The 25,954-nt window shown below is 47.0% G+C and overlaps 1 protein-coding gene across 1 annotated transcript; it reads right to left on the bottom strand.

Annotated features, from left to right (window-relative positions):
- On the bottom strand, window positions 1-25,924 carry NAT8L (N-acetyltransferase 8 like). Its single transcript, XM_029961640.1, has 3 exons — window positions 25,842-25,924; window positions 25,371-25,567; window positions 1-377 (listed from the first exon to the last, which is right to left on the bottom strand). Exons 1-3 carry the CDS (start codon window positions 25,922-25,924, stop codon window positions 10-12), a joined length of 648 nt encoding a protein of 215 aa, XP_029817500.1. The 3' UTR covers window positions 1-9.
- Between the last annotated feature and the right edge of the window lie 30 nt (window positions 25,925-25,954).

Raw genomic sequence — 25,954 nt, 5'->3', positions numbered from 1 at the left:
TTTTTTTTTTTATTCTTCCCGCAGCTGCAGGCGGTAGCGGTGGTAGCGGACCTGGAAAAACATTCTCTCCAGTAAGGAGCGTGTCATCCCTGGCAGGGCATAATGTTCGACGACGCCCACGTGCTTGAACCCCAAGGACTCGTAGAGCTTGTGGGCTGCCATCTTCACGGCCGTGGTTCCCAGCACGACGGAGGAGTAGTTGTTGAGCATGGCAAACTCCAGCACTTTGCGGCCCAGGGCCTTGGCGATCCCTTTGCCGCGGTAGTTGGAGTCGACGGACATGCGGCGAAGCTCCACCGTGTTGTCTTCCTCGTTGCCCCGCGCCGCCACGATCCCCACCACGTTGCCGTCCAGGACGGCGACCCAGAAGCAGGAGCCTGTGGGAGACAAAGCAGCACATGTAGTCACCAGCCATCCTGGACAGACAAGTGCCCATTGCCAAACGCACAAGTGGGAGCAGGGCTTGGGGTCCAAAATCACCTGTCACACGTGGGGACTAACGACCTCCATAAATAAGGACCAAACTCTTTTCTCTTGACACACTGAAGGGAATGTTGCTGTCCCAAGGAAAATGCACAGCAAAGTCCCTACGAACCAAAGGAAGATTCCCAGGCACCAGGTGTTATGAAGTGCATTTGGCTGCCTTCACAGACAGGAAACAGTCCCCAGCCAATGGTAGTACATGATGGGCAACTTCTGACCTGCTCGCAGTCACACTCTCCTGTCCTACCATGTTACTTCACTGCAGCGAGTCCCAGATCCCTCCCGGCACAGCAAAACCCACCCTGGCTGCTTGTTGCATCACACCCTGTGATGAGGGGTTGGCACAGGCAGCCTGTTGTGTTCTTTGCTGCCAAAATCCTCCTTTACTGGAGGTTGCACTTTTCAGAGGCTCTCATCTCCAGGTCAACAGCTTGCCTGAGGCATGGGCAGGACATCAGTGAGCTGGACTCACCAGCTGAGAGTGTGCTCTGGGCAGACCTGTGGCCTCTGAAGAGAGCAGGGGCAGCACTCAGGCAGGAGCTCATGGGGGAGAAGCACAGGGCAGTGCACAAAGCATCTTTGGAGATGTAAGAGGGCAGGATTCAACTGAATGACAGTGAGGATGGGGAAAGGCTGAGCTTCTTTCCCTAGTGCTGTGGTGAGAGGCGTGGAGCCAGCTCAGAACAGGATGGGAGCCTCTGTGGTGGGGGATGAGGAGCTGGTGGGGCCTCCCCAGGTTGGGGAAAGCTGTGCCTGCTGTGGGACAGACACATTGGGACTCATGAGCATGTTGCTTTTCAGGTGTGATGCAATAGCTGTCCTGACTGCTCAGGACTCCCAGTGGCTCCTCCTGCCACCTGCCTCTCTATCCACAAGGACCTGATATGAAAAGTTAAATAAGTGACTGCCTGGCTTATTTCTGACCTCTCTCCATGCACGTTGGATATGTAAGTACATTCTCCTCTTAGAGACTTCAGTGCAAAACTTGCCTAAGACAGCTTCAAACAGAAAATCCAAACTGGGCAGCAAGATGCTGGTAGTGAGAAACTGGGACCATTAATGGCATCATAACACCAGCAGGGGAAAACAGCATAAACATCTCCTAGAAAGAGCATCTCCTGTGCACAGTCAAGACCAGGCTCACCCACTCCTTCCCTGCAGGTTGGGGTGCTTGTGGCCAGATCCCCCTTGCTCTGGAGCTACTGCTGCTCCTCCTCTGCTGCCCTGTGCCAGGTGAGAGCCTCTCACGAGCTGGAAACACTGTGCTCAAGCAACTCAGGCCAAACCCACATAGTTTCAGCAAGCAAAACCAGCCCATCCTCAGTTACACTGGCACTGGTCAGTGGGCACGCTGCTCCGGGGATGAGGATGCAGCTTAAAGAATAGGCTGTGCTTTTGGGGTACAGGGGGGTCAGCACAGTCACTCTGCTGTGAGGTGTCTTGCCCAGAAGAAAAGCACTGGCTTTCAGTGCTCTGGAGCAACATGGTTTCATCCAGGGGAAGAGGACTCCATCACAGGAGAAACCCCTGGTGCAGGCAGTGGCCTTCTTCCCCAATGCGAAGCAGAAGAGAACCTGACTTGGGCAGCAGCTCCATCTTTAGCACCAACCCTGCCAATCAACCAAACCCAAATGCACGACACATCTCTGTAAAGACCAGAGTTAAACAGCCCAGGTGGGTGCTCAGGGGTGCACAGCACCACTTCCCCTACAAAACTGGGGAGGGAAATTATTAAAACAACTCGGACTACTCTGTCACTGGAGGAAAGCAAAGCACTGGAGGGGCAGTGGGAGGTGCCTGCTGCCTGCAGGACAAATGCACCTTGTGACTCCACAAAGCCATCAGAAAGAAACGGGCCAAGGTCTTCCCCACTTCCCTGCAGCACAGCCCAGCTGCCAAGGAAGAGCCAGGTACAAACAAAGGGTGGGGAACCAGCCCAGGTTCACCCCAGCACACCAGGCTCGTCCCCACCTTCAGAGCAATGCACAGCTCCAGTGACGCTCACTTTTGTTCCCCCTGCAAGTCATTTTGCTGCTGCTATCTAGGCCAACTGCTAATTTTTAAAACACCGGGGCCCATCTTGACCCATTTATCACGAGCAGTTAAGATGTCTCTGCTCCGCTGCCGCGTTGACAGTGCAGCTTGTTCCCCTGTGCTCGCTTGGATCTCACAACGTAATTTATTCAGACACGACCCCAGATGAACACCTACAAGCACTGAAACCCAGCAGCCGCCCTCCCTCCGAATACAAATCACAGGGTAGAGAGCTCACCGCTGTTTTTACACTGTTCCTCACGTGGTGGTGGTGCCCAAGGCACTCCCCAGCCCATCCATCACACCCCTGGCCACATGGCAAGCACACCACAACACCAGGGCCGCAGGGATCCTCACCCCTACATGCACGGCCATCGCTCCTGTGGTGCAGTCTCAAAAGGAGGTTCATCCCCAGCAACCACCCAGTTGTGGGGCAGCCCCCAAAAGCGCCACAAAGCAGCCATCAGCTGGTATCCCTGAGATGCAGCCAGTGGCACAGCTGTCACATCCCCCTCATCCAGCCCCATGCACAACAACTCCTCCTGGAGCTGCTTCTTCAGCAAGGTTGTCTCGATTTCTTCAAACCAGAGACACAACCTAGGTTCCTCTCAACCTGAGGTTACACAATTGCTTCCGTGATTGCTTCCCATTTTTATTCCCTGCTTTCCCTTCTTAGCAAACACCTCTTCTCTGTCTCTGCCCACCAAACCTGAGAGGCTGCTAAAGCTCACTCAGCAACACTTCCCACATTTGTAAAACGGCACATTTCTAGTACTTTGGGGTATTCTGCCTGTTCAAACCCCAAATCTGGACATATCCACCACAGCAGACCCCCAAAACCTCCACATTTCAAGTTCCTCTGACTGCCCTCTCCACACCCCCACCCCTGTCCCTCCCAGCAGGGACTGGCCCTGGTTGCAAGCAGGATGACAGCAAACCTGCACTCCTTGTTAGTTTTTACTTACAACTTTAAAGCTTAATTATAATGATTTTGAGTTCAACGTGAAAAGAAACAGTATCTGGCACATCTCCCAGTGTGTGTTGTGCACATAACGCTTATAATCAGCCACAGACAGGACACATCTGCTCAAACAACACAAGTCGTGTGCAGCTCTCGCTTACACCAGCACCACCAGGCCCCAAAAGCTCGACCCTACTGCCCACCTCGTGTCTGCATCTGCTCCAAGGATCACCAGTGGCCGGATCCTTCACCTTACTGAAGACACCTCAAGTTCCCAAAGGAAGCCCAGGAATAGCTTTCCCCTGTGAGGTTGTCAAATCCCTCCTCTATGCAGCTGCCTAGAGGATTTGCCACTGAAAGCTGTCTTGGGCTGAGACCTTCTCTCCTCTGGGAAAACCCTCCAGCTTCAGAGCAGGAGTGCTGAAGGTCTTCAGACTGCTTTATACCTAAACTCAATTAGATGACCTTTAAAAGTCCTTTCCAACTCAAACTATCTATGATTCCATGTTTTCCACAATGCTAGCCAGCTGCAGCTCCTCACCATATCCACTCTTCCAGCAGCACTTATTCTGGAGCAGCATAGAAGCACCCTGGAAAAAACACCTTGCACTGCCACACCCCAGGGCTTGGGGGGGAGTGGTCTCCTCCCCACCTTTTCTTGACCGAGGGGATTGACTCAGAGCTTGGTTTTGAACTGTTTCCTACCTAGGATGAAACAAACTAACACATCTCACCTGTCAGTAATGAGCAGCAGCCTTGTTTGCAGCTCTATTAATAGCAGGAGCTGACGTTTTACTCTCTCACATGCTATCTGAAAATAATCACTGCTGCAAAGATAAACACAGACCCTGACAGCTACAACTCTCCCTACCCTTTCAGATACTCATCTTGTGGCAGCATCTCTCTCTCTGCCTTCACTCTCATTTGCAGTCCACCTGCCAAGCCATCACTATGGTCATCCAAAGCCCTTCCAGCTCTCCAAGATCTGTTCTTCATGGATGTCTTGCATGTAAATAGAGCTGCCCTGTGAACAGCACTCTGAAGCACTGGAGGTACCTTCCATAGGCACCAGCTGTTCCCAGCCAAACACCAAGCCTCTTTGCAGCACTGTTCCCTGCTTCCTCAGGGCTGCCAACTGCAAAAGTGAGGAGAAGCAGCCATGGAAAACGCACCACTACCTTCCTTAGCTCTCTCCACTCCCTCAGCTTGCTGCCTCACCACACGACATCAGGAATTTACAGGCAAAAGACATAATAAAGGAAGAAACCTTTTTACAATGATGGTGTTGTGAGGCACTGGAACAGGATGCCCAGAGAAGCTGTGGATGCCTCATCCCTGGCAGTGCTCAAGACCAGGTGGGATTGGGGCTTGAGCAACCAGGTCAAGTGAAGGTGTCCCTGCCCACAGCAGGGTATTGGAACTAGTTGGTCTTTAAAGGTCTCTTCCAACCCAAACTTCTATTAAAAAAACCCAACACCCTGCAATACAGGCATCTATGAGAAAGGCACAAAATGGCTGTGATTTATGTAACAAGGAACACGATTTTGGGTTGTTCATCCTTCACAGCAAGGTCAGACATGGTTCCTCAGCTGATGGTACCCAGGACCTGAAAGCACACAAGATGGCAGTGTCCTTCTGCTCAAAATTTAAGGATGATTCCCAGCTTTTGAAGACCAAAAGAGAGCATTCTTCTAATCCACCCACTCATCTCCCACAGCACAGGCTGCCCTCAGGCTCCACACACTGCTGCTGGTGCCGCACCCCAAGGACTTCCCTGGAGCAGTGGTGGCATGCTGGCCACTTATTCCCCACTCCTGCCAAGGAGGACATGCCATGCAATTATCTGGCTGTGCCTGCAAACCTGCTCTCCCACCCTCCTCCACTGTCATGAGCTGCACAGCTCTCCCCCACACAGCCGACGAGGATGGATGGTGGGTGAAAATAAATTCATTTATTTTTGCTGCAAATTCTTCTACACCTTTTGATGAATAAAAGGCCAGTGGGTGGATGGGTGGAAAGACTGGAGCCAAAAGCAATAGCAGAGAGTACTGCTAGAAGAGAGGGGAACAGAGAGACATCAGCCTTTCCCACCAGCCTGAGTCCTATATGACTGACAATAGCAGGTTCCCACACCTTTCCTAAGGCACTCAGCACTCAAGGACCACTACCCCAAACTCCAGAATTTAACAGCAGTGTGTTGCTCTGAAAAAGCAAAGCTCTGTCTTCCAGGTAGGTACTTTTCAGATCCTTTGTTTCCTAGAAAATTCTAGTATTCCCACATGAACAGGCAAAGCTCTGCTTCCTCAAAACATCCTTAACTCAAAATTGGGTCCTCCCTAGTGCCAGCACCTACACACTGAAGGGTGACTCTTCTCAGAGCTGGAGAGGGGACAGAGCAGCTCCTGCAGCCACCACCCACTGTTGGTGCTAATTTCACACGGATGCATCCCTGTGGGAAGAAGTTTTCCTTGGAAGTATGTATGAAAGGCCCAGTCTTCTCCCTCTTTCTTCAGAGGTGGCACTACTATCTCCTGCAGCAGAGCTGTTATTAATTCTCAGAGGCTTATTTGTGGAACATAATTTCCAGACAGACACGCAACTTCTCAAGGCAATATCCCTTCAAGCACTGACTGTGACTTTCAGTTCTGCTTTGGCATGTCACAGCGACACAAGTATAAGCAATTCCCCTCTCGGCTCAAAGCTGTCCCAGGTGATGTCCTTGGAGCACCCTCCAGATGAGGGGACTGGCAGAGATGCTCAGCAGTTACCATCACCACTGCTGGGAACACACCAGGCAGGCACCAGCTCCTCTGCATGCTTACAGCAGAGCTGGGAAAGCATCCAGGGACTGGCCACTGTGAAAAAAAGGAAGCTGATAGTAAGAGAAACTCTTCCAAAAGAGTTTCTCTTTTGGAAGGCCAGGCCTTCCAAAATTAAAACCAGGAACCTGCATCCCTGGCAGAGATGTGACATGCAGGTGTGAGGTCTGGGATGGGGAGGGAGGATGCCCACAGGCTCACTGTGTGTCTTCAGGGCTTTGCTGGGAGAAGCAGCATCCTGCACAAGGCAAACATCTCTCTCCTACGTTTCCCTCAGGCTTCTACGAAGGGGCAAAAGGGGGAAAAAAAAAATCGAAACACCAAAAAACTCAAATTCATCCCCATGCTTTCCATAGGACAGGATCTGCAATTGCCTGTGTCCCTTGTTCTTAATATACCTACATAAAGGCTTCCCAAAAGTGACAGCCTTGCTAATCCCAGAGATCCGAATGCCCCCGACTCCTCCCTGCAACCTGCTGACGTTCTGTGGCACAGCCTGGTGTGACACCTCTGCATGGAAACACTGGGACACAGGAAATGCAACACGCTGTCCCATCATGAAGCTTTAAATATTTGCCCTTGGAGTCACTTATTCAGCCTCCTGTGCCATCTCTTGATGTGATTTTGGCCAGAGCAGCAGCCTTTTGAGCCAAGTAGGGATGATTCAAGCAGGGCAGTACAGAAGGAATCAGGGGATCCTGCACTGGACACAGTGCAGTGCCATTATTACCTATTTACAGATAACCCATTAAAAAGCCCCGAAGTTCAGTGTCTGCCCTCTCCTCCTGCCAGCACTATTTATATACATCACTGTCAGTGAGACAGACTGTGAGTGGCAGCAAGTGGATAGAGCCCACAGCCCAAAGCTGGCTGTGCCGTGGCTGTGTGTGGCTGATGCCATTTAAATCCCTGCCCTTTTATCCTGTCTGGGTTTTGAAGAAGCACTGAGCACTTGAGGCAACTCTCCCTCCTCCTTCTCTTCCATCCTTGGTGAAATGCAGGGCAGACCAGCCGAGTTAAATCAACATCAAGGGAGAAAAGAGGTTCTTCCAGGGACAGCTTGGCTGCTGTGATGTGAATGCTGCCAGCAGGAGGAGTTTGGGGCATGGACGTGGCACAGCAGCTGCCACCCAGCCAGACATGGGTAGCCTGAGCACAGGGACTAACCAAGGACAGGCAACAGCTGTCCCTGCCACTGACTGCAGCTGCTCGGCTAGCCAGGATGGGGAGGGATTTATGTCTGTGTTTATGAGGTATGCCATTATCCCATTATCTCTCCTTACCTCCATCTTTCCCGTGCGTTGAGTTTCTCTCCTTTCCACCTTTCTAGTTTCCCTTGCCTTCAAGCAGGGCTGCATGGCAGCTCCCACAAGTTCTGCTAATAACTCTACACTTGACTTCAGTTAAAGGCATTCCTGGAGGGCTCCTACAAAATAATGGCATTTCAGTGTAGTTTATATCTACGGAAACTGGGTGAGATGCGAGAGACCCCGACTCCGAAACTCCTGACATGCACAAGCATCCCACTGCACCACACAAGGCCCAGGCATAGGGGAACAAAAAATGTCAGGGACACAGGAATTATTCATGCACGAAATTAGAAACGCTGTGAGACTCCTTCCTCCTCATAAATAACTCCACATAACCTACCACTGCAGGACTTATTGCCCTGTTATAAACAATTCCCTGCTGGAAGAGCACAGGGCAGCGCATCTATATGCCAAGGGTGGGTGACATCCCTTGATTCATGGGGCATCTGGTCAGCAGGCGATGAGATCACCTACACAGCATGAAGAGAGATGGAGGATTTGGTTCTGAGCAACCAGTTCATCTACTTCTCCATATGCCTTCTTTTCCATCCTGGTTACCTTTCACCTGTGTTGTTCCCGAGGGCTGAAGCTACTTGCAACAACCCCTAAGCTCAGGCAAAGCCTCCAGAGCTGCAAGCAGCAGGGAATCAGTGGGATGACAGCGACATCCAGCATTTGACCATATGTCCATGGAACCACATTAGCTACCAGAAAACACTGTGACCACATTCTGCCACAACAATGGGTCTCAAACTGCCCCAGGAGACAAGAATTCAGAGGTGGCCTCTGCATCTGATAAACCTGAGCATAAAATGAGAGACCAGGCAATGAGGTTTTGGACTGCAGGCAACAGCTGGCCTAAACATCTGTGCAAACCCAAACCCATATTTGTATTCAGACTGGTATATGCTGTAACGTGCCAGTGCTGATAAACCTGCAGCAGCAGCACATGCTGTACAGGTGACAGTCCTACTGGGGGGTTTTGCTGCAGCCCAGGTTCACCTTCACCTGGGGATGGAAAGGGTGGTGGGGTTGCAATTTAGAATAACAGTATGAGAACTGACTTTCATCAGTGCTTGCTCCGCACTTCCTGATGGAGCTGATCCTTCCTCAAAAGCACCCAACTACTGTACCACAGGTATTCCATTTTGGGGTGTCAAAGCCCCCAGAAAACCCCTAAGATGTTGATGGCTAGCTATAGTTTACTTTCACTCTAATATTTCAACAGAAGAAAATAAAACCCACATTCTGCAGCAAAGGGACTTCAGGAAGTGGCCAGGTTTGGTCCTAAAACAGCATCTCCTGCTGTCACTGCTGGGGACATAACCTAGCAGGCATTCTAATCTTCTTAAAACCTTTGCTTTAAACCTCACCCTGTTCCTTTGAAATACCTCTATGACAGTTCCTGCCCACACACCTCACTCTGCAAAGCTTTGCGGGGGCCCAGGCTGGACGTCTGGATCAATGCAAGCTGTTAGTGGCCATGCCCCCCATGTCAGCACTTCACTGGTTGATTTTTCAAACAGGCTCCAGTCCCCCGGGGCCCAGAGTGTCACTGTGTGTGACAGCACTGGAGGGGGGGCTCAGCAAAGCCCCAGGAAGCGCTCAGCACAGCGCAGGAACAGGCTTTTGATGAGACAGCTAGAAATCCAGGCGGTGCCGCAGATGGGATAAAGACAGCCCTTCCAGCACATTTCAGAGGGTGCTATATTAAGAAGTGTAACAGCAGGCCTTTAAAACCTTCTATCAGGCTCTTTTTGCTGGCCATGCTGCACCTTGAAAAGCAAAGACTGTAATAAAGCCAATGTATAACAACTGTTCAAGAAAAAACTGCAGAAGCAGTTGTGGGGGATTAGAAATTGCCTGGTTATCTGGACAGATTTAGCCTGGCCCATCTCTCTGCTGCTGAAAAGAAGGACACAACACCGAGAAAGGAGATACAAAACCACCAGTGCTCTACCTGCTGCTGGGTCATCAAGGGAGAGCACAGATTGAGAAACCAGGCACTGCCTGTGGGTTTGGCATGTGAGCAATTGTTATCAATAAGCAAAGAATTAAATAGCTTAAAGGAGTGAATAAAGACTAGAGTATGTGATTTTGGCCCGGCATTGTCCCCAGGGCTGACTGGATGACGAGTCCCGGCGCGATGGAGCTGGCTCAGCAGAACAGACTGGTCTGCACAAATGGGAAAAACCAGGAAAAAGTATTTAAACTACTTTCAGAGTAGATGTTCCCTCATGCATGCAAAATCCACATTAAGCCTATCAACTGCAGAGTCAGACCTTAACTAAACCAATGCTTTATATTTTAGACTAGTTTTTAGTTATAAGTTTAAAGGAAAAAGGAAATCAAGCCCTTCTGCCAGCTTTGATAGCCTGGGTCCTGCCAGCTCCAAAAGACTGATGTGACAATTAGCTCCTCGTTAGTGAAATTAGTTTATAAGATGAAATGTGCTGCTGGTTGTGTTTTAAGGCCGGCTCCTTAAAAGGACATTGTTAAGGCTCCGTTTCCATCTTCTACATCAATCTTTCACTACATGGGTTTATTGTTTTCAAAAGGTACTGAGTTCACCTTACAGCAATTTCCACTTGCAAACACTGAAAAAACTGGAAAACCTACAATTAGTAGATGCTCTAGAATTCATTATTTGCGGGTTGACTTTTCCTTTATATGCTTTACTGTAAAAAGGGATAGAGCAATAACCATTGAATGTCTTCCTGTAGCTTAGCAGTTGGCCTAGCCATAAATCATGCAGGGAAAACGGATAGAATCGATCTGATTTTCACCATCCTTCATTACTTGTCTGCTCTAAATTTAGCCAAGACTCCCTTTATTCAACAGAAGTGCCTGTATCTACACAGGTATTGCACCAAATGCTTCACAGCAAAGAGAGAAACTAAGGTTTGTTTACTTAAGGTTAAATAATAACGCAATTCTGAGCTCTACAAAGATTTCCAAGGAGTTCTATGCTGCTCTGAAGTCAACCAGCTCTAAGGTGAGTCAAGTTCTGGGAGAGCCCCTCTTCTGCAAAAGATCACAGCAAAAGCCTAGAGCTCACTGCAACCAACTACTTTCAGTCAGGAACAAGGTAGGCAAGATGAACTGCACCCAAGATGTAGGTTCATACTTAAGATATGGCATAATGGTGCACTAGGACAGAATAACATCTGTGCATGCAAACTCTTTAAATCACTCAAAACCAAGGCTGACAGGTGCCTCCCCTCCCAATAGCATGAGGTGAGGCAAAGAGAGCGACTAAAAACATTTGCATACTTAAAAAGTGACAGACAAACCCTAAAAGACAACAAACCAAACTTCCCCCACTCAGAATCAAAACACAGCCCCAAACAGGACTACATTGCATAGATTACTCTTAGGGGCATCAGCATGGCAGAGCTGGGAATAGCCCACCCCTGGCAGGTAACTGACTGCATTTTGTAGCATGTAATCCCAATGCACAGGACTTGAATCCCCAAGTGCTCGGGCAGATGCTGGTTGGTTCTGCAAACACCCCCAAACCTACATCTGCAAGGCAGACAAGTGACAGAAAAGGCCAAAAGCACAACATTCAGCTGTGAGTTGTGTAAAGTCGTGTGCGTATATTCAGCCAAACCATGCTGTACAGCATATTTCAGTGGTTCTGAACATGTTTTTTCCCCCCCTTAGCACATTCCTGTTACCCTCATGAGCCTCTGAGTGGAAGCTTCCCTACCACAGCAGCCAACGAGCGACAATGACGAAGAGCAGTGAGCAATATTTCTGGTGCAGAAACACCGAGCAGAAAAGTCTCAGACCTCAGGGCAGCTCCTCCACTTTCCTCCCTAGGGTGTGCTGGGAACTGACAGGCAGGGACTGCACTTCACCAAACCCTGCATGGCAAAGAGAAGCCACCACAATACTCTTCTAATACCAGTGATAGATACAGTGCTGCTGCATTCAAAGCCTTTCCTTCTCCAGATTACATGAGTTTCACAAGAATCCTACCTTGTTACTAACACAATGAATCAAACCTCCCTGACCTCTAACTTTCCATTGTATTAATAATCTGCAGGAGTGAAATAGCAGTCACAAGGAGTTATATTTCCTCTGAAACCACGGTAAAGAATTTATTACTCAACACAGAGGAAGACATAAGAAAAAAATAAAAGGTTCAGGACACAGATTTGGTACTAACTACAGTCTGAAGTCAGGTAGTACATGGCTTGATCTCCTTGAGTCTATTGCAAAGAATAAATATTTCTTCCTATTTCTAGCACAACAGCTTGAAGTGGTGCTGCACACATACCCTTCCCAGAGCACAGGCATCCAACCAGGACACCAGTTATCAACAGTTGGGACCAACCCACCCCATGGTATCAAAGGATGTGAATAGTCACCAGCTGCTGCACCAAGATGAGCCTCCCAAATCCATTGCAATGGACTGGGAAGAGCTCAAGAGTTGAGGAGTGAGGGTGGCACTGAAGGACATCTCACAACCTCTGTCCTCCACAGCCACTCATCAAAAGTGTTCATTTGGACACTTCTCAATGAAACCAATCCTGCCTGACCTGTCCTGGTCAAACCTATTCCCCTAACCTCTGGGTAAGGAGCAGGTGGCTAAATAAAAAGGAAACTGAAATGATAATAAAGCTGCTAAGGAGAACCAGGCTTGGGTCAACTAACTTCAGCCCCTCTGCCCTGCTGCCGTTGAGGTGGCACATTGTCTCTGCAGAGATGCTCATCCTGGCATGGAAGAAGATGGAAAAAAGAAAAGCAAGGCCTTTCCCTTTGAACAGTGCTCTGACATGCACTTCTGACATCCAAGGCTAGAGGTAGCAACAGGACTAATGCAATTCCTGACCCATATAAATAAATGAATAAATAACTATCAGACCACTCTGGAAGCAAAACTTCATAGTATCCCTGAAGCGCTTTTAACACCATCATGCTTCTAACACTGGAGGCCTTCCTAAAGCAATGACAGGCCAACCAGTCCATCCTACTTGGGAAGAGCAGGGAAGGAAGTACTCTCCCCTCCACATCCTGAGGTGCTCTCCAGTGCTGCTGTGGGGCTGAACCTGATCCACCATCAGCTGCAGGCACCTCCTGGTATCTGCACCTTCCCACATCTCCAACCCAACCCTCAGCCAGGTGGGTGCTGACTCCAATGACCAGGCAGAATCAGCAGACAGAGGTGCCACTGCGTTCTCATCCCAGGGACACTACTGCAATGAGTGCTCTCTCCTTGAAAATAAGCACAGGCTTTTTTCCAGCAGGAGAAGCCTGTGAAGGCAGCCTACAATCCTTCAGGGACCACCTCCTCATGGCCACCCCACTGCAGCTCCCACTGTAAATGAACACCTTGCTTGCCTGCAGCCCTCTTACTTCTCCACATTTACAGTGAATATTTAATCTCTGGGGGGCTGTTATATTTATACCTAACTCAGCCAAACAAAGCCCTGGTGTAAGGTTGCTCCAGAGTGCCCCACGTGTGTATGCCAAGGTAAAGCTGGAGCCCTACACAGCAAGGAGGGTAAACACTGGGTCAAGACTTCACCTCCTGTCATGAGTCATAGAATCCTACAGTGGTTTGGGTTGGAAGGGACCATAAGGATTATGTAGTTCCAAATCCCTGCCATGGGAAGAAATACCTTTCAATAGGTCAGGGTGCAGATCCCAGCAAGGCCTCCCAAGCAGCACAAACCTCCATCACCATACATTGCTTCAATCTTTAACTCTCAGCAAACCAGTGGCAATGCCCCATGTAAAGCCAGAGCCCTGCTGTGGTGCAGAAAAACACATACCTGGATGCCCACTCTTGTTAAAATCAACGCATTTCTATATCCCTCTCCCATCACAACAAAACCAACATGGCTTGGGTATAATTCTCCACTCCAGACTGAAACTAGCACATTTATTTAACGTGGCAGTGTAAGAAAATTCTACATCCATAAATACATGAACATCTGTCAGGCTGGGCACAGACAATGGACCTGTTGTGGATGATGCATTAGCAGAAAATGAAAATTACATGTGCAAATCTCTACATCTCTAAAATTAAAAAACGGAAAAAAACCACTTTGCCACGTGTTCAGACTACCATGCCAGACCAGTCAGGTCAAAACATCCTTACAAAAGCTTAATCCAAGATCTCCTGTGATATCCATCAATCACCACCTTACACTTCACATCCACACGAATGGGGTTCCTTGGAGCCCCAGCCTCAATGTCAGTCACAAGAGCCAGTGATTTGAAAGACATCTGTAAAATAAATTAATGGAGTGAGTAGGTAACAGGCCACATCTCATTCCATCGGGAAGACATACGGGAAACGAAGGGCAGGCTGTTCAGGGCCAGTGAAAGCAGATACTTTAATGCCGTGCACCATCAGACTGTGCCAAGCTCATTCACCAAGGATCTGTGGAAGGGGGATCAACTTACGAATACGAGCAGCGCTGCAGCAAGAAGAGGTGCAAGTCCACACAAATCTGGGTAGAAATGCAGTATTTTGAAGATCTGTTGGATTTTCTCAGGTACAAAGACAACACTAAATGCCCTGTACCCGATGCTAAGACAGGGCAGAATGAATGTATCTAAGAGCAGGTTCACAGCTACAAGTCCTTTCCAATGCACCAGTATTCCCTAAAACATCATAAATTCATCTTGCAGGCAGCTGACAGCACACAGAGCAAACTCCACCAGTTTACTCCACCACTGCACTTTCCATTTATGTCACAGGTCTCCACTAAATATCCAAAGAGCACTTGGACCTATACTGAATGATGCCCCTAAGTAATACACTCAACTCCCAGCAAGAGACAAGGGATTTCAGACCATGATTAAGGTAAAGCAAATGCTCCACTGAATCTTTAAGCCAAACTGTCCCAAGAGTTCAGTCTCAGTGAATATGGGGGGTTATGTAAGATTTTTTTTTAAATTTCACTGAAATCCTCTTTAGCTGAGTTATCCATGAAAAATGTTCCCACTTCTCAAGAATCCTTGCAGATGCTTTGATGTTTTTCAGACTACTGATGGCTAAAAAAAAGCCCCGTAAAACCTGATGATGGCTTATTCCCAAATGAAAATCACTGTCCGAGAGGCACAGCTTGATGTTATCCCCTGAACACTGGCTGGTTCTGAAACCACACCAGACGTAGGATTTTCATAGCCATTAAGTGAATCTAATTCACTTTACAGGCAGCAAAAGCTTGAAAAGGTGTTTTACAAATACCCCTTTTAAAGAGTTTGGATTTAAAAAAAAATCTCTCATTAGCATCCCTATTGTACAACAATTTACTCCCTGCTCACCTTCCCCCTTTAACAAATCCCACCACTAACAATGTAATTCCAACAAGGAGGACTTTACTAGCCAGGGATCTGCCGTGTTTTTATTGCTATTTCTAACTAACAATCATCTGAATTGCTTAGCACTTAGAAATGGCAGGTGCTCCAAACCAGGCTGTTTTCTAAAGCTTCTCTTTGCAGTTCTACTACTTAACATTATTTTAAATTGAAAGACTACAGATTTAGGTCTTCCCTAGATTCCCACTAGAAGTGTTACACAGTGTTTCTGATGCTGTTATCTAGTTCCAGGGAGGATGAACAGATTTGGAACCTCCAAAAAAAGAACAAAAAGCCCTGATCTCAGCAAATGAAGTGGTTTGGTTTGGTTTGTTTGTTGTTTTTTTTTTTTCATATTCTGGCTGCAATAATGATTTTATATATCCTGTTAAAATGGGAAGAATTAGGTTTATAGGAAAAATCATAGCAATAAAGATCAACAGATAATCTGGAAGTGATGTGGGTCAGATGCTCTAAAGAAGGTGTAAGAAATCCTGTTGTAGGCAGTTCATTTGCCTTTAGACAAAATGTTTTCCCCCCACACCATCGACAAGTGGGTTTTGACAAGTGGGTTTTGTGCACTGACGCACTGTTTTCAGCTTAGCAGACACAATATCCCTGTGCTGCTGACTTCTATTTATTTTCTCATCTTTGCTATTCTGAGTCTTCTACCAAAAAAAAAAAAATACTTGTACTCACCATGCAAAATATCAGAACAGCAAACTAAGAGAAAGAAAGTACATATATAATGAAATTAGGCAAAGGGACACAAATTTAAAAGTATAAGGGGAAGATCAGAGATACAGAGTGATGCTGTGTATGGGACCACCACTCATGGGAAATGCCAGAAGTGATGAATGAAGGCAGAACTAGACCAGATAAAAATCACTGGAGAATTCAACACAAGGTTGGACAATAAAGCCAATGAGAATTCAAAGGATACAAAATGCAAATATTGCAGTTTAACCCAAGACTGGAAATGTGGCATACAGAACTGCTGTAGTAGGGGATGGACATGAGGAAAAAAATGAAAAAAAAATACTTCAAGGAACCCCTATTGGTTCCCAGTAGCAGATGTTATTATCTGATAGTTGTTGAAACGAGTGTTGAATGCAAGGTGCACTGAGGAGCCACTAACAGCCAGACAGCTGGTCCACTGCCCCCCATTTCAATTAGCAGTGCGAGCACAGAGCCCAAGAGCTGCAACTGCAAAAAGCAAATAAACTTGCATGGCTGATGTTGGTTTCCAAGTCAGGCTTTGAGCACACTGGCAAGAGAGAGCGGGAGCAGCTTGTATAGCTATTACCGGTGATCGAGCATAAATCTAGGCAAGTAGCTTCCTTAAAAATGCAGTTTTTGTCAACGCAAAACAATTTACACATTTGTCCTGGATTCACCAAAGCTGCAAAATGAAAGGCAGAGGAAAGGCAGGCTGGCACTAATCCTGCACACAGCTCAGCCTCCAGTAAGGCTGGCCGGGACACCAGCACACTTCTCGGTCCTCCCTGGGATCACGGGCAATGTCCCAGCAGCCACGACTTCAGAGATGGAGTCCCCCAACACCACTTCTTCAACTACTACAGCGGTGTAAAATGCCTAAATATGTAATTTAAACAGGGTCTGGGATCCAGGCAATCCCAGCACTGACTCAGTATAGATTTAATAGTGCCATGCAAAGAACAACAGAGGGACCTGCCTGAGGGGTAACAAACACTAACTGTATGATGGCTCTACCATAATCAGTATTTTTTAAGCATACACTTGGGTCTGACCTTTGCTTCTTAAGGAAGCCTGTAACAGAGCCAGCAGTTTTGGTTTGGGCTGAAAAAAGCATTATACTCCCCACTAAACACAGACACTTTCTTCTTCATAGTGAAAAAAGGGAGAGGGAGTAGTGAATCAGCTTGATTTAGACCAAAACCATCCTCCCTTTTACTTTGCAGTTCCTGAACTGAAAAATCATTTTCTCATAAAACCTCTGGTTTTCAGTTTTGCCACTTGAATAAGTCATAGAAACAGCACACGAATTTTAAGTGACAAATATTACTTGCAAGTTATCTTTTCAAGCAGGACACGCTGATGTGCAACTAATGCACTGTATTATTCTATTAGCATTTACACTGTTGCAAATCCAATTTTAAATAACCATATCTCGTGTAGCCACTTAAAAATACAACTGCAATATATGTTTCCCGTTACCTATTTTGAAATGTCTCCTTTCACTCACAGAATCCTACTTTAAATCAGAAGCCCAGCTTGGCACTAAACCATGGGAGACTCAGGTCTAAATTTTAGAATTATCCTGTAAGAAATAAATTTTTCAATTTTTGAAAGAAACACTCTTCAGTTATAGAAGACAGTGAATGATACTGTATATGCTGTCATAAATTGTTAATTGATTGTTGGGGTCCAGCAGGTCAATAGATGACTTAAAAGAATGGCTCAAAGCCATCTGTAACAGACACCACAGCTTGTACCTGGCTCTAACCAGACCACTATGAACTAATTTTTGATGCGCCCTTATTAAAGGACATGAGGCTTCATGGTGATTTCACTTGGCCCTCAGCAAAAAAAAACAAAAACCCACACAAACAAACAAAGAAACCACCAAAAAGCCGAAACTGAAACCTTATTATTTGGTTACAAGGAATAGATTTGTAAATAGAAACTGGGTAAGACATGCTGCTATCTTTAGATTCTCTTTAAGAATCCTTTCATTAGCCACCTGTCAGGACAACAAAATGATTCCTCAGCTTTCTACAGGGGAAAAAAAAATCTAAAAATACATTCGAAGATCCCTGTTTCAACTGATGCAGAAAGCAACAACAAAGGCTCGTACATCCCTCAGCTCATCGCAGGACCAGACACCAGCAAAACACTCCAAGTCCCTCTCTTTACTGTAGACTGGAAGGGAGTAGAATCAAACATGTGATTATTTGTAACAGATCCCCAGCACTGCACTACCAAAAGAAAAGCATGCGCTTTCAGATACACCAGTAAACAATGCTGAGAGCTCCCGGAGGTCATGGACACCCTGACAGTTGTTCCCATCCAGAGTAATTAAATATGACCTGCCCAAATCAAGATCTCAGCCTACAAAAGGAATTTCAGAAATCCGCTCTGAAATTTGGGGAGCTTTTGAATGGTTTGTCTTCTTAAAAATCAGGCCATCCATTTAGACTTTTACATGAAAACAGTATTTTTCAATGTGTTTAGAGGTCTTCAAGTAGACAGCAATGCCTAATGTCAATCTCTGAAGTATTCAGGCTGCTGGTCATGCACATTGGGAGGAACCAACATGACCATAGACACTCTTGGATAATCCTAAGAGGCTGAATGTAATAAATAAATAATGTGTTTGGGAATAAGATTTTTCAGTTCATGCTCCTACATCCAAAATTCAGTGTCAAGAGGGGCTCAAAGCTTTAAACCTTTAAACTCTTGCCACTAGTTAGATATCTGACACAGAATCTAAATTTAGGTTATTATGAAAATCTTAAGCTGAAACAGACTTTTGGGTAATTGTTTTAAGTTTTGGTCATTCCTAAGAAAGCAAGAGAAAAAAAGAAGAGCTGCTGAAAACCCTTTATAAGAGCAATACATTTGCATTTGAACTTGTGCTGAAAATTCTGGAGTCAGAAAATTTTTAGGTTTACTTACTAAGACAGTCGTGAGAAATTGCATACAGTCATGCCAAAACCCATCCAACACTGGAGAAAACATTAAAAAAAACTACTCAAAGCCAGAAAAAAAACACCCCAGACCACCTGATGTTCCTACCTCCATGTTCATAGGTCCCAGAGTGGCTTGTTTGCTGGTCCTGAGAAGCTAACTGTGCCTAAAATACTACTAATGTTCAATTTACACAAGTGGTTACTTCTTGTACTGAAGATTAATGACCAGCACTGGCACATACTGGGGATTTTAAACATCTGCAGGCAGAGCTTACGTTCAGGAGCATCGTATCCACCCAGTCATGGTGACAGCTCAAACACCACTGCATTAACTGATGGTCAGGTCAATGAGGGACTGACTACTTTTAGAGAGAATTTTTGAACACGTGGACAAAAAAAAAAAAAAAAGATTATATTGCTCTGCAAAATTTACTATAAAATCTATTTTCTTCTAATTTTAACATGGGAGCGTGCCAAAGCTTGTGGATCTAAAGGAAGAGCTATTTTTGTGTTATGGATATGTGCATTGAGGAATGGGTTTGTGCACATGTTCCTGCTCCAGTGATAAATAAATAGAAAGGGAAGGCAGGCTGCAGCAGCTTGCCCATAAACATGCTTATCCCATTAGCGTGGATGACACAGCCTGGAATCCACAGACTTCTCCCCTTAAGAGGCAACTCCAGCTTTCCCATGTTGGCCTTTGGCTGGCAGTGCCACACTTCTACTCTGTACTACTCGAACCCCCCCAAAGTCGAAAAAAGTTAATAATAAAGGTTTTGTGGGGTAGAAAGACCCTGAAGGCCCTCCAGTGGGTTGAGCAGAGCTGCTCCATGTGGCTCAGCACTGCAAGGAACCCAGGCTGTGTCACCTCCAGATCTACACAGCACTTATCTTTAGGGTTGCAGGGTTGGGCTGGGAGCTGGCAGAGCTGCCTGTGGCCAGGGCAGCCCTTGGTCAGCTCTGGGAATGCGGGATGGGAGTTAGGAGCTGGTGCCAGCAGCGCTGTGCCTTGCTCACTGTGCCCATGCTCCATGCTTGCAGGACAGGCTGCCTCCAGATGGAAAAGCCAAGGCTCCAATGCAGCGAAATGAGGCAGCCACAAGTGATAGAGTGCCAGTGTCAGATGAGGTGGGTTTTGAGAGGCAACTCAACTTTAAAGACACTTTACGTTATTCAAATGAAACCAAAATATTTCAGTCCATTGCTAACACTGGACAAAGCACATCCCTAATGCTTGGAAACACGAGTTGTTTTTCCTATTGCTTCCTGAGAAACTCTGCACTGGCAATAAGAGATGCCAAACCAGGAAGTTCCTGTGCTGCTAAATTGTAGAAACCCAAAAGCAACAGTGACACTTGCTGAGCAGCAGCATCTCTGACCGTCCTCTGGCAGTAGGCCAGCTTTGGAAATACTTTCTGACAAAATACTTCACACTATAAAATAAATGAAAGGTCTGTAATCCTAATCTGGTAGGCTCTTATACGGAGATTGCATCCCCTGAAGCACACTCATGGAATTGCAGAGAGATGCCAGCAGTGAAATGCTCACAGGACAGACCCACCTCCACCTGAGGAGACACCTGAGGAAACCTCTGTTCCCAGCAGTGGTGTGGAGCAGAGCTGGAAACACCCAGGCAGAGATAAGGACACAGCCTCTCCCATGGGTTTTCCAGCTCCCAGCCCCACTCTGAACTCCTCACTGACCTATGCAGTGTGTGGGAGAGGCACAAACGAAAATCCCAATACAGGACAGACAGCTCAGGGGTTTGGCAGATGCATCAGGTCAGGGCACTGCATAAGCCAGCAAGAAATGTTGAAGATAGGGATGCTTCAGATTCCAGCTGCCTCTTGGGCACTGGGAGTGGGGCAGGGCTCTCCAAAAACACATTCCTCCACTGGGAAGCAGCAGCCCTGAGCCTTCTCTGGCTCAGGTAACTAAGCCCTTTCTTTGCAAAGCAAGGGCTGCTCTATTCTTTCCAAACAATGTTATCATTTGGCAGCTTTGCTCCTGCTTATCTGTCAGCCTGAGCATTACCCAGAATGTGGAAGAACTGGGCTCCATGGCCAACCCTCTGCCTGGGGGCTCAGTGGTGGGGAGAAACACTCCTCCGGCCCCCTCTCCCTGGGGCTTCCAAAGTGTTTGGGCATGACAGAGAAACCACAGCTCTGGGGCTGAGGATCTCCTCCCAAGGTAGACCCTGTATTTTCCTTGCACCCCAAAACTCACTGGTGCTCATCCCACAGCCTCTGCAGGGCTAAGCACCCACAGAGCAAGGTTAACAGGAACCACATGATTTATACCCAGCTGTTCACCTTGCAAACATCTGGGTTCAATCCCTCTGGCATTGAATCCACTGCCAACTGGCCTGATCCACAAGCAAAACGCAAATATTTGCTTGTTAACCAGACAAACATCCCACTGAACTCGAGGAACACCTCAAAAGGTAGGAGAAGCAAACAGGATCTTATCTCCTCACACCACAACTCTGGCTCCACTTCAACTGGTGTCCTTCTGGCAGAAGGACATGAAACCAAAACCTGCCAGGAAGGGCAGGTCATCCCTCCATTGGGTTTGGCTGAGCCACCCAGGAGCAACAGAAATTGAACCCTAACAAGCCATCCCCCAGCAGCCCCTCTTCCATAGGGCCTGTCCCCCAGGGAAGTTGGGATTTCTGTGCAGGCACTACTTCATCTGCACCCTCATGTACTGGGAACAAAGGGCAGCAGGATGGGAAGGCTCTGCTCACCCCTGGATAGAGGCAGGAGAGCAGAGGCACCCATCCTGTCCCAGCATGAGGCAACCAGAGGCACCCACAGAGCAAGAGCTGCAGATGTGCAGCCACTGCTGAAAGCCACAGCCCTCAGCACAGTGAAGTTAATGTGGCCTGACACCTCCTGCAGCAGCTACTCCAGCTTTGTCTGCTGCACTGGGCAAGGCAGATGCCCCAATGCTCCACCAGGTCCTGCAACCTCAGCTCTCCAGGTTGCCCATCTGTGCTGTCTGTCCATCCTCCTCTGCAGCACTGGGCACTGCTATGCAGCCACCCAGTTTGTCACCAGTCCCTAAAACCCTGACAAAGGCCAGCTCCCACCACCACTAGGTCTTTGCACCAGCAGGACAGGTATGCACACCCCTCGGCAGACCCTGCTAGGACAGCCAGCAGTAGGAGACAACTCTTAAAACAACCACAGAAAGACAAGCAAGTTCATCACAAAGCCCCAGCTCCACTTGCTGTGGAGAGCAGCAGTTTTGCTTTGGAGGCAAAGAAGTCCTGGTTTCCATCAGCACTCCAGCAGAGACCTCAGCCCCGCAAGAATCTCTCTAACACACCAACCACTGCAAAAAATATACAACACAACCAACGGGGACAGAAGCTTGAAGAGACACTGTAAAATTGATTAGTCATCAAAATCATCAGACCATAAAACAAGCTCCAGCTGTGCTCCTCTTTTTTGCACAGATAAATGCAAAAGGCAAGGCTCTTTTTAAAATGAATTCCTTTTTTTTTTTTGTTTACTAGAGCCTAAGTTACTCTGGTTGACAATTAAGCCCATTATCCAATTCCTTTCTTTTCCACCACCCCAGTGTCTTTTTTCATAGCCTTTGAAGAAGGAAAAAAAAAGTGAATTCCAATAAGTGCTATTTTAAAACGAAAAACGCAAGTTTACAAAGAGCTCAGGAAGGTGTTTGAACCATTCAACTGTCTGTTTTAAGACGCCAGCACAGGACTCAACACAATTCCTTTCACATTAAGAACAATTTCAAGTCACACCATTGTGTACAAGCTCCAAGTTAAGCACTGGACCAAACATTCTGGCAGACTCTTGGCATAAGTGTTGGAGGGCAAGAGAAAACAAAGATTTAAATTTTGGCTAGTGTACTTCTGCAGAATCACTGTCAGCACATATTTTTCAGTTCATACAAAATCTAGCAGAGGAAAATTAAAACCATAACTAACTTGGAGGTGAGCGGTTCAGATAAACTGCAGAAGAAAAACCCTAATACAGTGTAACTCATGGAACTGTTCAACACTAATCATTAACCTGAGTGCTTATGATATCCCATTGCAAACTGGATCCTTTCAGTTTGTTTTAAAACTGACCCACAGGTTTTGCAGATGCTTTCACAAAACCAGCAAGAACAACCCATTTTAATAGTTAAAATATCCTCTCACATAGATCCCTGCCTTACCAGAGGCTATTTGCTGTAGATGCTCTATACAACCGTACCCCAACCCTGGGCACCACAGGGAGCCCTCTGCAAACGTTTTCGTGCCGGGGTACCATGGATTCCAAGGGCAAAACCTCACCAAAGCCACAACCAACATCATGATCCAAGACCTTAAGACCATGTCCCAGTTCTACCTTGGTGTTCATCACCCTAGGAAACAGGAATTCATAACCCCACCACAGAAATGCTCCCTTCCTCTAGTCTCCACGTTGGAAAAAAAAAAAATAAAAATTCAAGCAGGTAAACACAGATCCTCCAAAGAAGGAGCAGGAAGTTGCCTGGTTGTACTCCCAGCCAAAGCCAGGCCAAGTTGCAGTTACATCAGGTTGGGTTTAATTCATCTAGTCAAGCTCTGGCCATCTCCAGCCTCTCTGTGCCCCTGTTCCTGCACCCCATTATCCTCGCTGTGACCAGTTCTTCTTTTAACACCTCATTGAGAAAGCTCTCACTAATATCTCAGCTGCAGAAACACAATGAGCCCTTCTCATTCCCACTGCAACCATTTCTGCCTGGGTGCTAATTTGTAAACTATGCAAATAAAAGAAAAAGTTGGGGCTGGAATTTGTTTTATTGTCATTGTTCTGTCCTTTGGGTGGGATGGGCAATGCCAGTGTGGCTCATCACTGCCGCACAGCTTCATGGCACACAGACAGGCATCACTGAGGGTACTGGTCCCAGCATGCAGAACCCTTCTCCTCCCCAGCCCCCAAAGCCTCTCTGGTCTTTATCCAATTATTACTCCAGCCAACTTGCTTAACACCACTATCATCAAGAACCTTTAACAAGCACCAACAATTCCATAAATCTGCTTTTTATGGCATGGCAGAAGCCTAATTATATGATTAAATTCTGTCAAAAATTACAGCCCACACACACTTGCAATTAGCCCTTTCAGGTACCAAATAAAAGCAATGCTAACATTTCAAAGACATGTTGGCAGCACAGTTGAACAGGATTACATTACTGACCCTAAACAAATTGAGGGCATTACTCTTCCTTTGAGTCCTTTTCCTTTATTTTCTGTATCTGTTAGTGTTATAAATACAGGCACTGCGACCACTTTGACCACACAAATCCTGAACATTAATGAGCAAAGCAGTTCAAACACCTATTAACTCCATATTACATGTTCTTATTCTACTGGAGTCTCCTGCTACTTTCTCCAGCACAGTACCTTGCTGAACCTCACTACAGAGGTGCAGAGATGTTTTGCTATGAACCCTTTTATTTCTGTGATGCCACCTTTAATGAAGATTGAGCTTTTTAAATACAAGTCACAGATTCACTTAATTTTTACAAAAACAAGCCCTGTAAATGAAACAAACCCTGTGTGTAATATGGGACAAAGACCTGGACGAGATACACACACTATAATGGAAAACGAAATCTAAACCAAGCAATTCTAAGCTATTTGGGGATTTTCCTACCAGGAGGACCAACATTTTAGCAAGGTTACATGTAGCAAAATGTAACATTGCACGTTAAAAGTGAGGGAAAGTTTGTGGCTAGGGTACCACCTAGGAGTCCTCTTAAAGTGCCCGGAAGACGTCCGTCACACTTGGGGATCCGCAATGATACAGCAAAAACACAGTCACATGAAAAAACAACACAGTAGATACCCAAGAAGAGAGCAGGTACTCCGAGAAGATGGAACTAAGGTGGGATACTGGCATCACCTTGCTCTCCCAGCTCACCATTACCACCAAAAGCAAACCTCAAACCCCGAGTGACTGCCCAGGCATCCCCTTGCTCTGGTTCTCAACATGGGTGTGTGCCTACAAAAACGGAAACGGCACCTCACAGGTCCTAAAGGGACTTTTTTTTTTTTAGTTATCACATAAGGTATCTTTTATAGCTTAACCAGAAAATATCATAGTGAGATACTGTATTTTTAATTATATTCATACATGTAACAAACGGAGGGACGCATATTACTGTCACTGAGGTGGCAACAGTCCTTTACATATCTGATCTGTGCCTCTTCCAAAACACCTACATTAAGGAATGTTCTTGAACAATATGGGAAAATGGGCACAGTAGCTAAAATGTGCTCCTCCATGCATTTGGGCTAAAAGGCCTTTCATCTCCCTCTCCTCCTGCTGTCAGAGCTAATACCAAGTTCAAGGAGCAAAGAAATACCAGTCTCAAGACATAAGGGCTGGGGTGGACCCAGCCTGCAGTGAATAACCTGCATTCTCCACCATCATTGTCCCCGAGCACCCTCGCCCGAGTCCTTGGGCTGGCTGTGGGACCCGGCAGCGCTGTGCTCAGGGGGTGGACAGAGGGTGCCTTGGATGACTAGGCACCTTGTGGGGGCAGCGAAAAAAAAAAACAAACCAAAAACAAACCAAGAAAAAAACCCCAGCCAAACCAAAACCAGAGGTGGCTTTGTGCCTAGTGTGGCTAAAGAGCTGCATTCTGGTGACTTTTGAGCTTGCTCAGTGCTGCTGACAGGAGGAAAAGGCGCCAGCAGCAGGGAGCAGCCATGTTCCCCAGCAGGCTGGGAGAAGGAAGGCTCCCTCGGGGAATTTGTACTCACCTGGCGGTTTCATGTAATATTGCTCAATATCGGACATGTCCGTGTGCAGCGCACAATCGAGATAGTGCAGGATAACTTTTCTACTGAAGTAGTACCTCATGCCCATCAGAAAGATGGGCAAACAGCAGGTCAGCAGGAAGGACTTGGTCACAACAAAGCACATTACTATGGAGATAAGGAAGAGAAATAAACGACACCTGTCAGAAAAGAGAATTTAGTGTTGATTTCGGAATACAAACTCATTATAAAAATAAATAAATAAAACAATCACAGTCAAAATATACATTTGCAGTATGCACACAATTCACGCTCTCGAGATTATCACGTTAAGGGACAGTGTATCGCGACGAGATAACCCGGAGAAGTTTATGGGGTGCTGGAAGGAGCCGGTGGGGAGGATGCCGCCACGCCACGGCAGGTCCCAGAGCCCTCCTGGAGCGGGGCCGTGGGGGCCCCCAGGGCCCAGCACACCGCAGGCCCCCTTCACTCTCCCCGGCGAGGCCGGAACGCGGCCGGGCGGAGGAGCCGCGCTGCGGGCACCGCTCCGCAGCCATGTGTTCGCCACTGCGGCAGTGCTATTTCCA

This window comes from Manacus vitellinus, unplaced genomic scaffold (genome assembly GCF_001715985.3).
Source record: "Manacus vitellinus isolate BGI_N305 unplaced genomic scaffold, ASM171598v3 scaffold_0_pilon, whole genome shotgun sequence".
Classification (NCBI taxonomy): Eukaryota; Metazoa; Chordata; class Aves; order Passeriformes; family Pipridae; genus Manacus; species Manacus vitellinus.
Note: the sequence above shows the minus strand (reverse complement) of the source record. Positions and strands in the feature narration are given on the sequence as shown.

Excerpts from the sequence above, each read along its gene's own strand:
- NAT8L (XM_029961640.1), bottom strand. The coding sequence starts at position 25,924 with ATGGCTGCGGAGCGGTGCCCGCAGCGCGGCTCCTCCGCCCGGCCGCGT. Across the intron at positions 25,568-25,841 it reads GAGAGTGAAGGGGGCCTGCG|GTGTCGTTTATTTCTCTTCC; the intron begins GTGTGCTGGGCC and ends CTTTTCTGACAG. Across the intron at positions 378-25,370 it reads ATATTACATGAAACCGCCAG|GCTCCTGCTTCTGGGTCGCC; the intron begins GTGAGTACAAAT and ends TGTCTCCCACAG.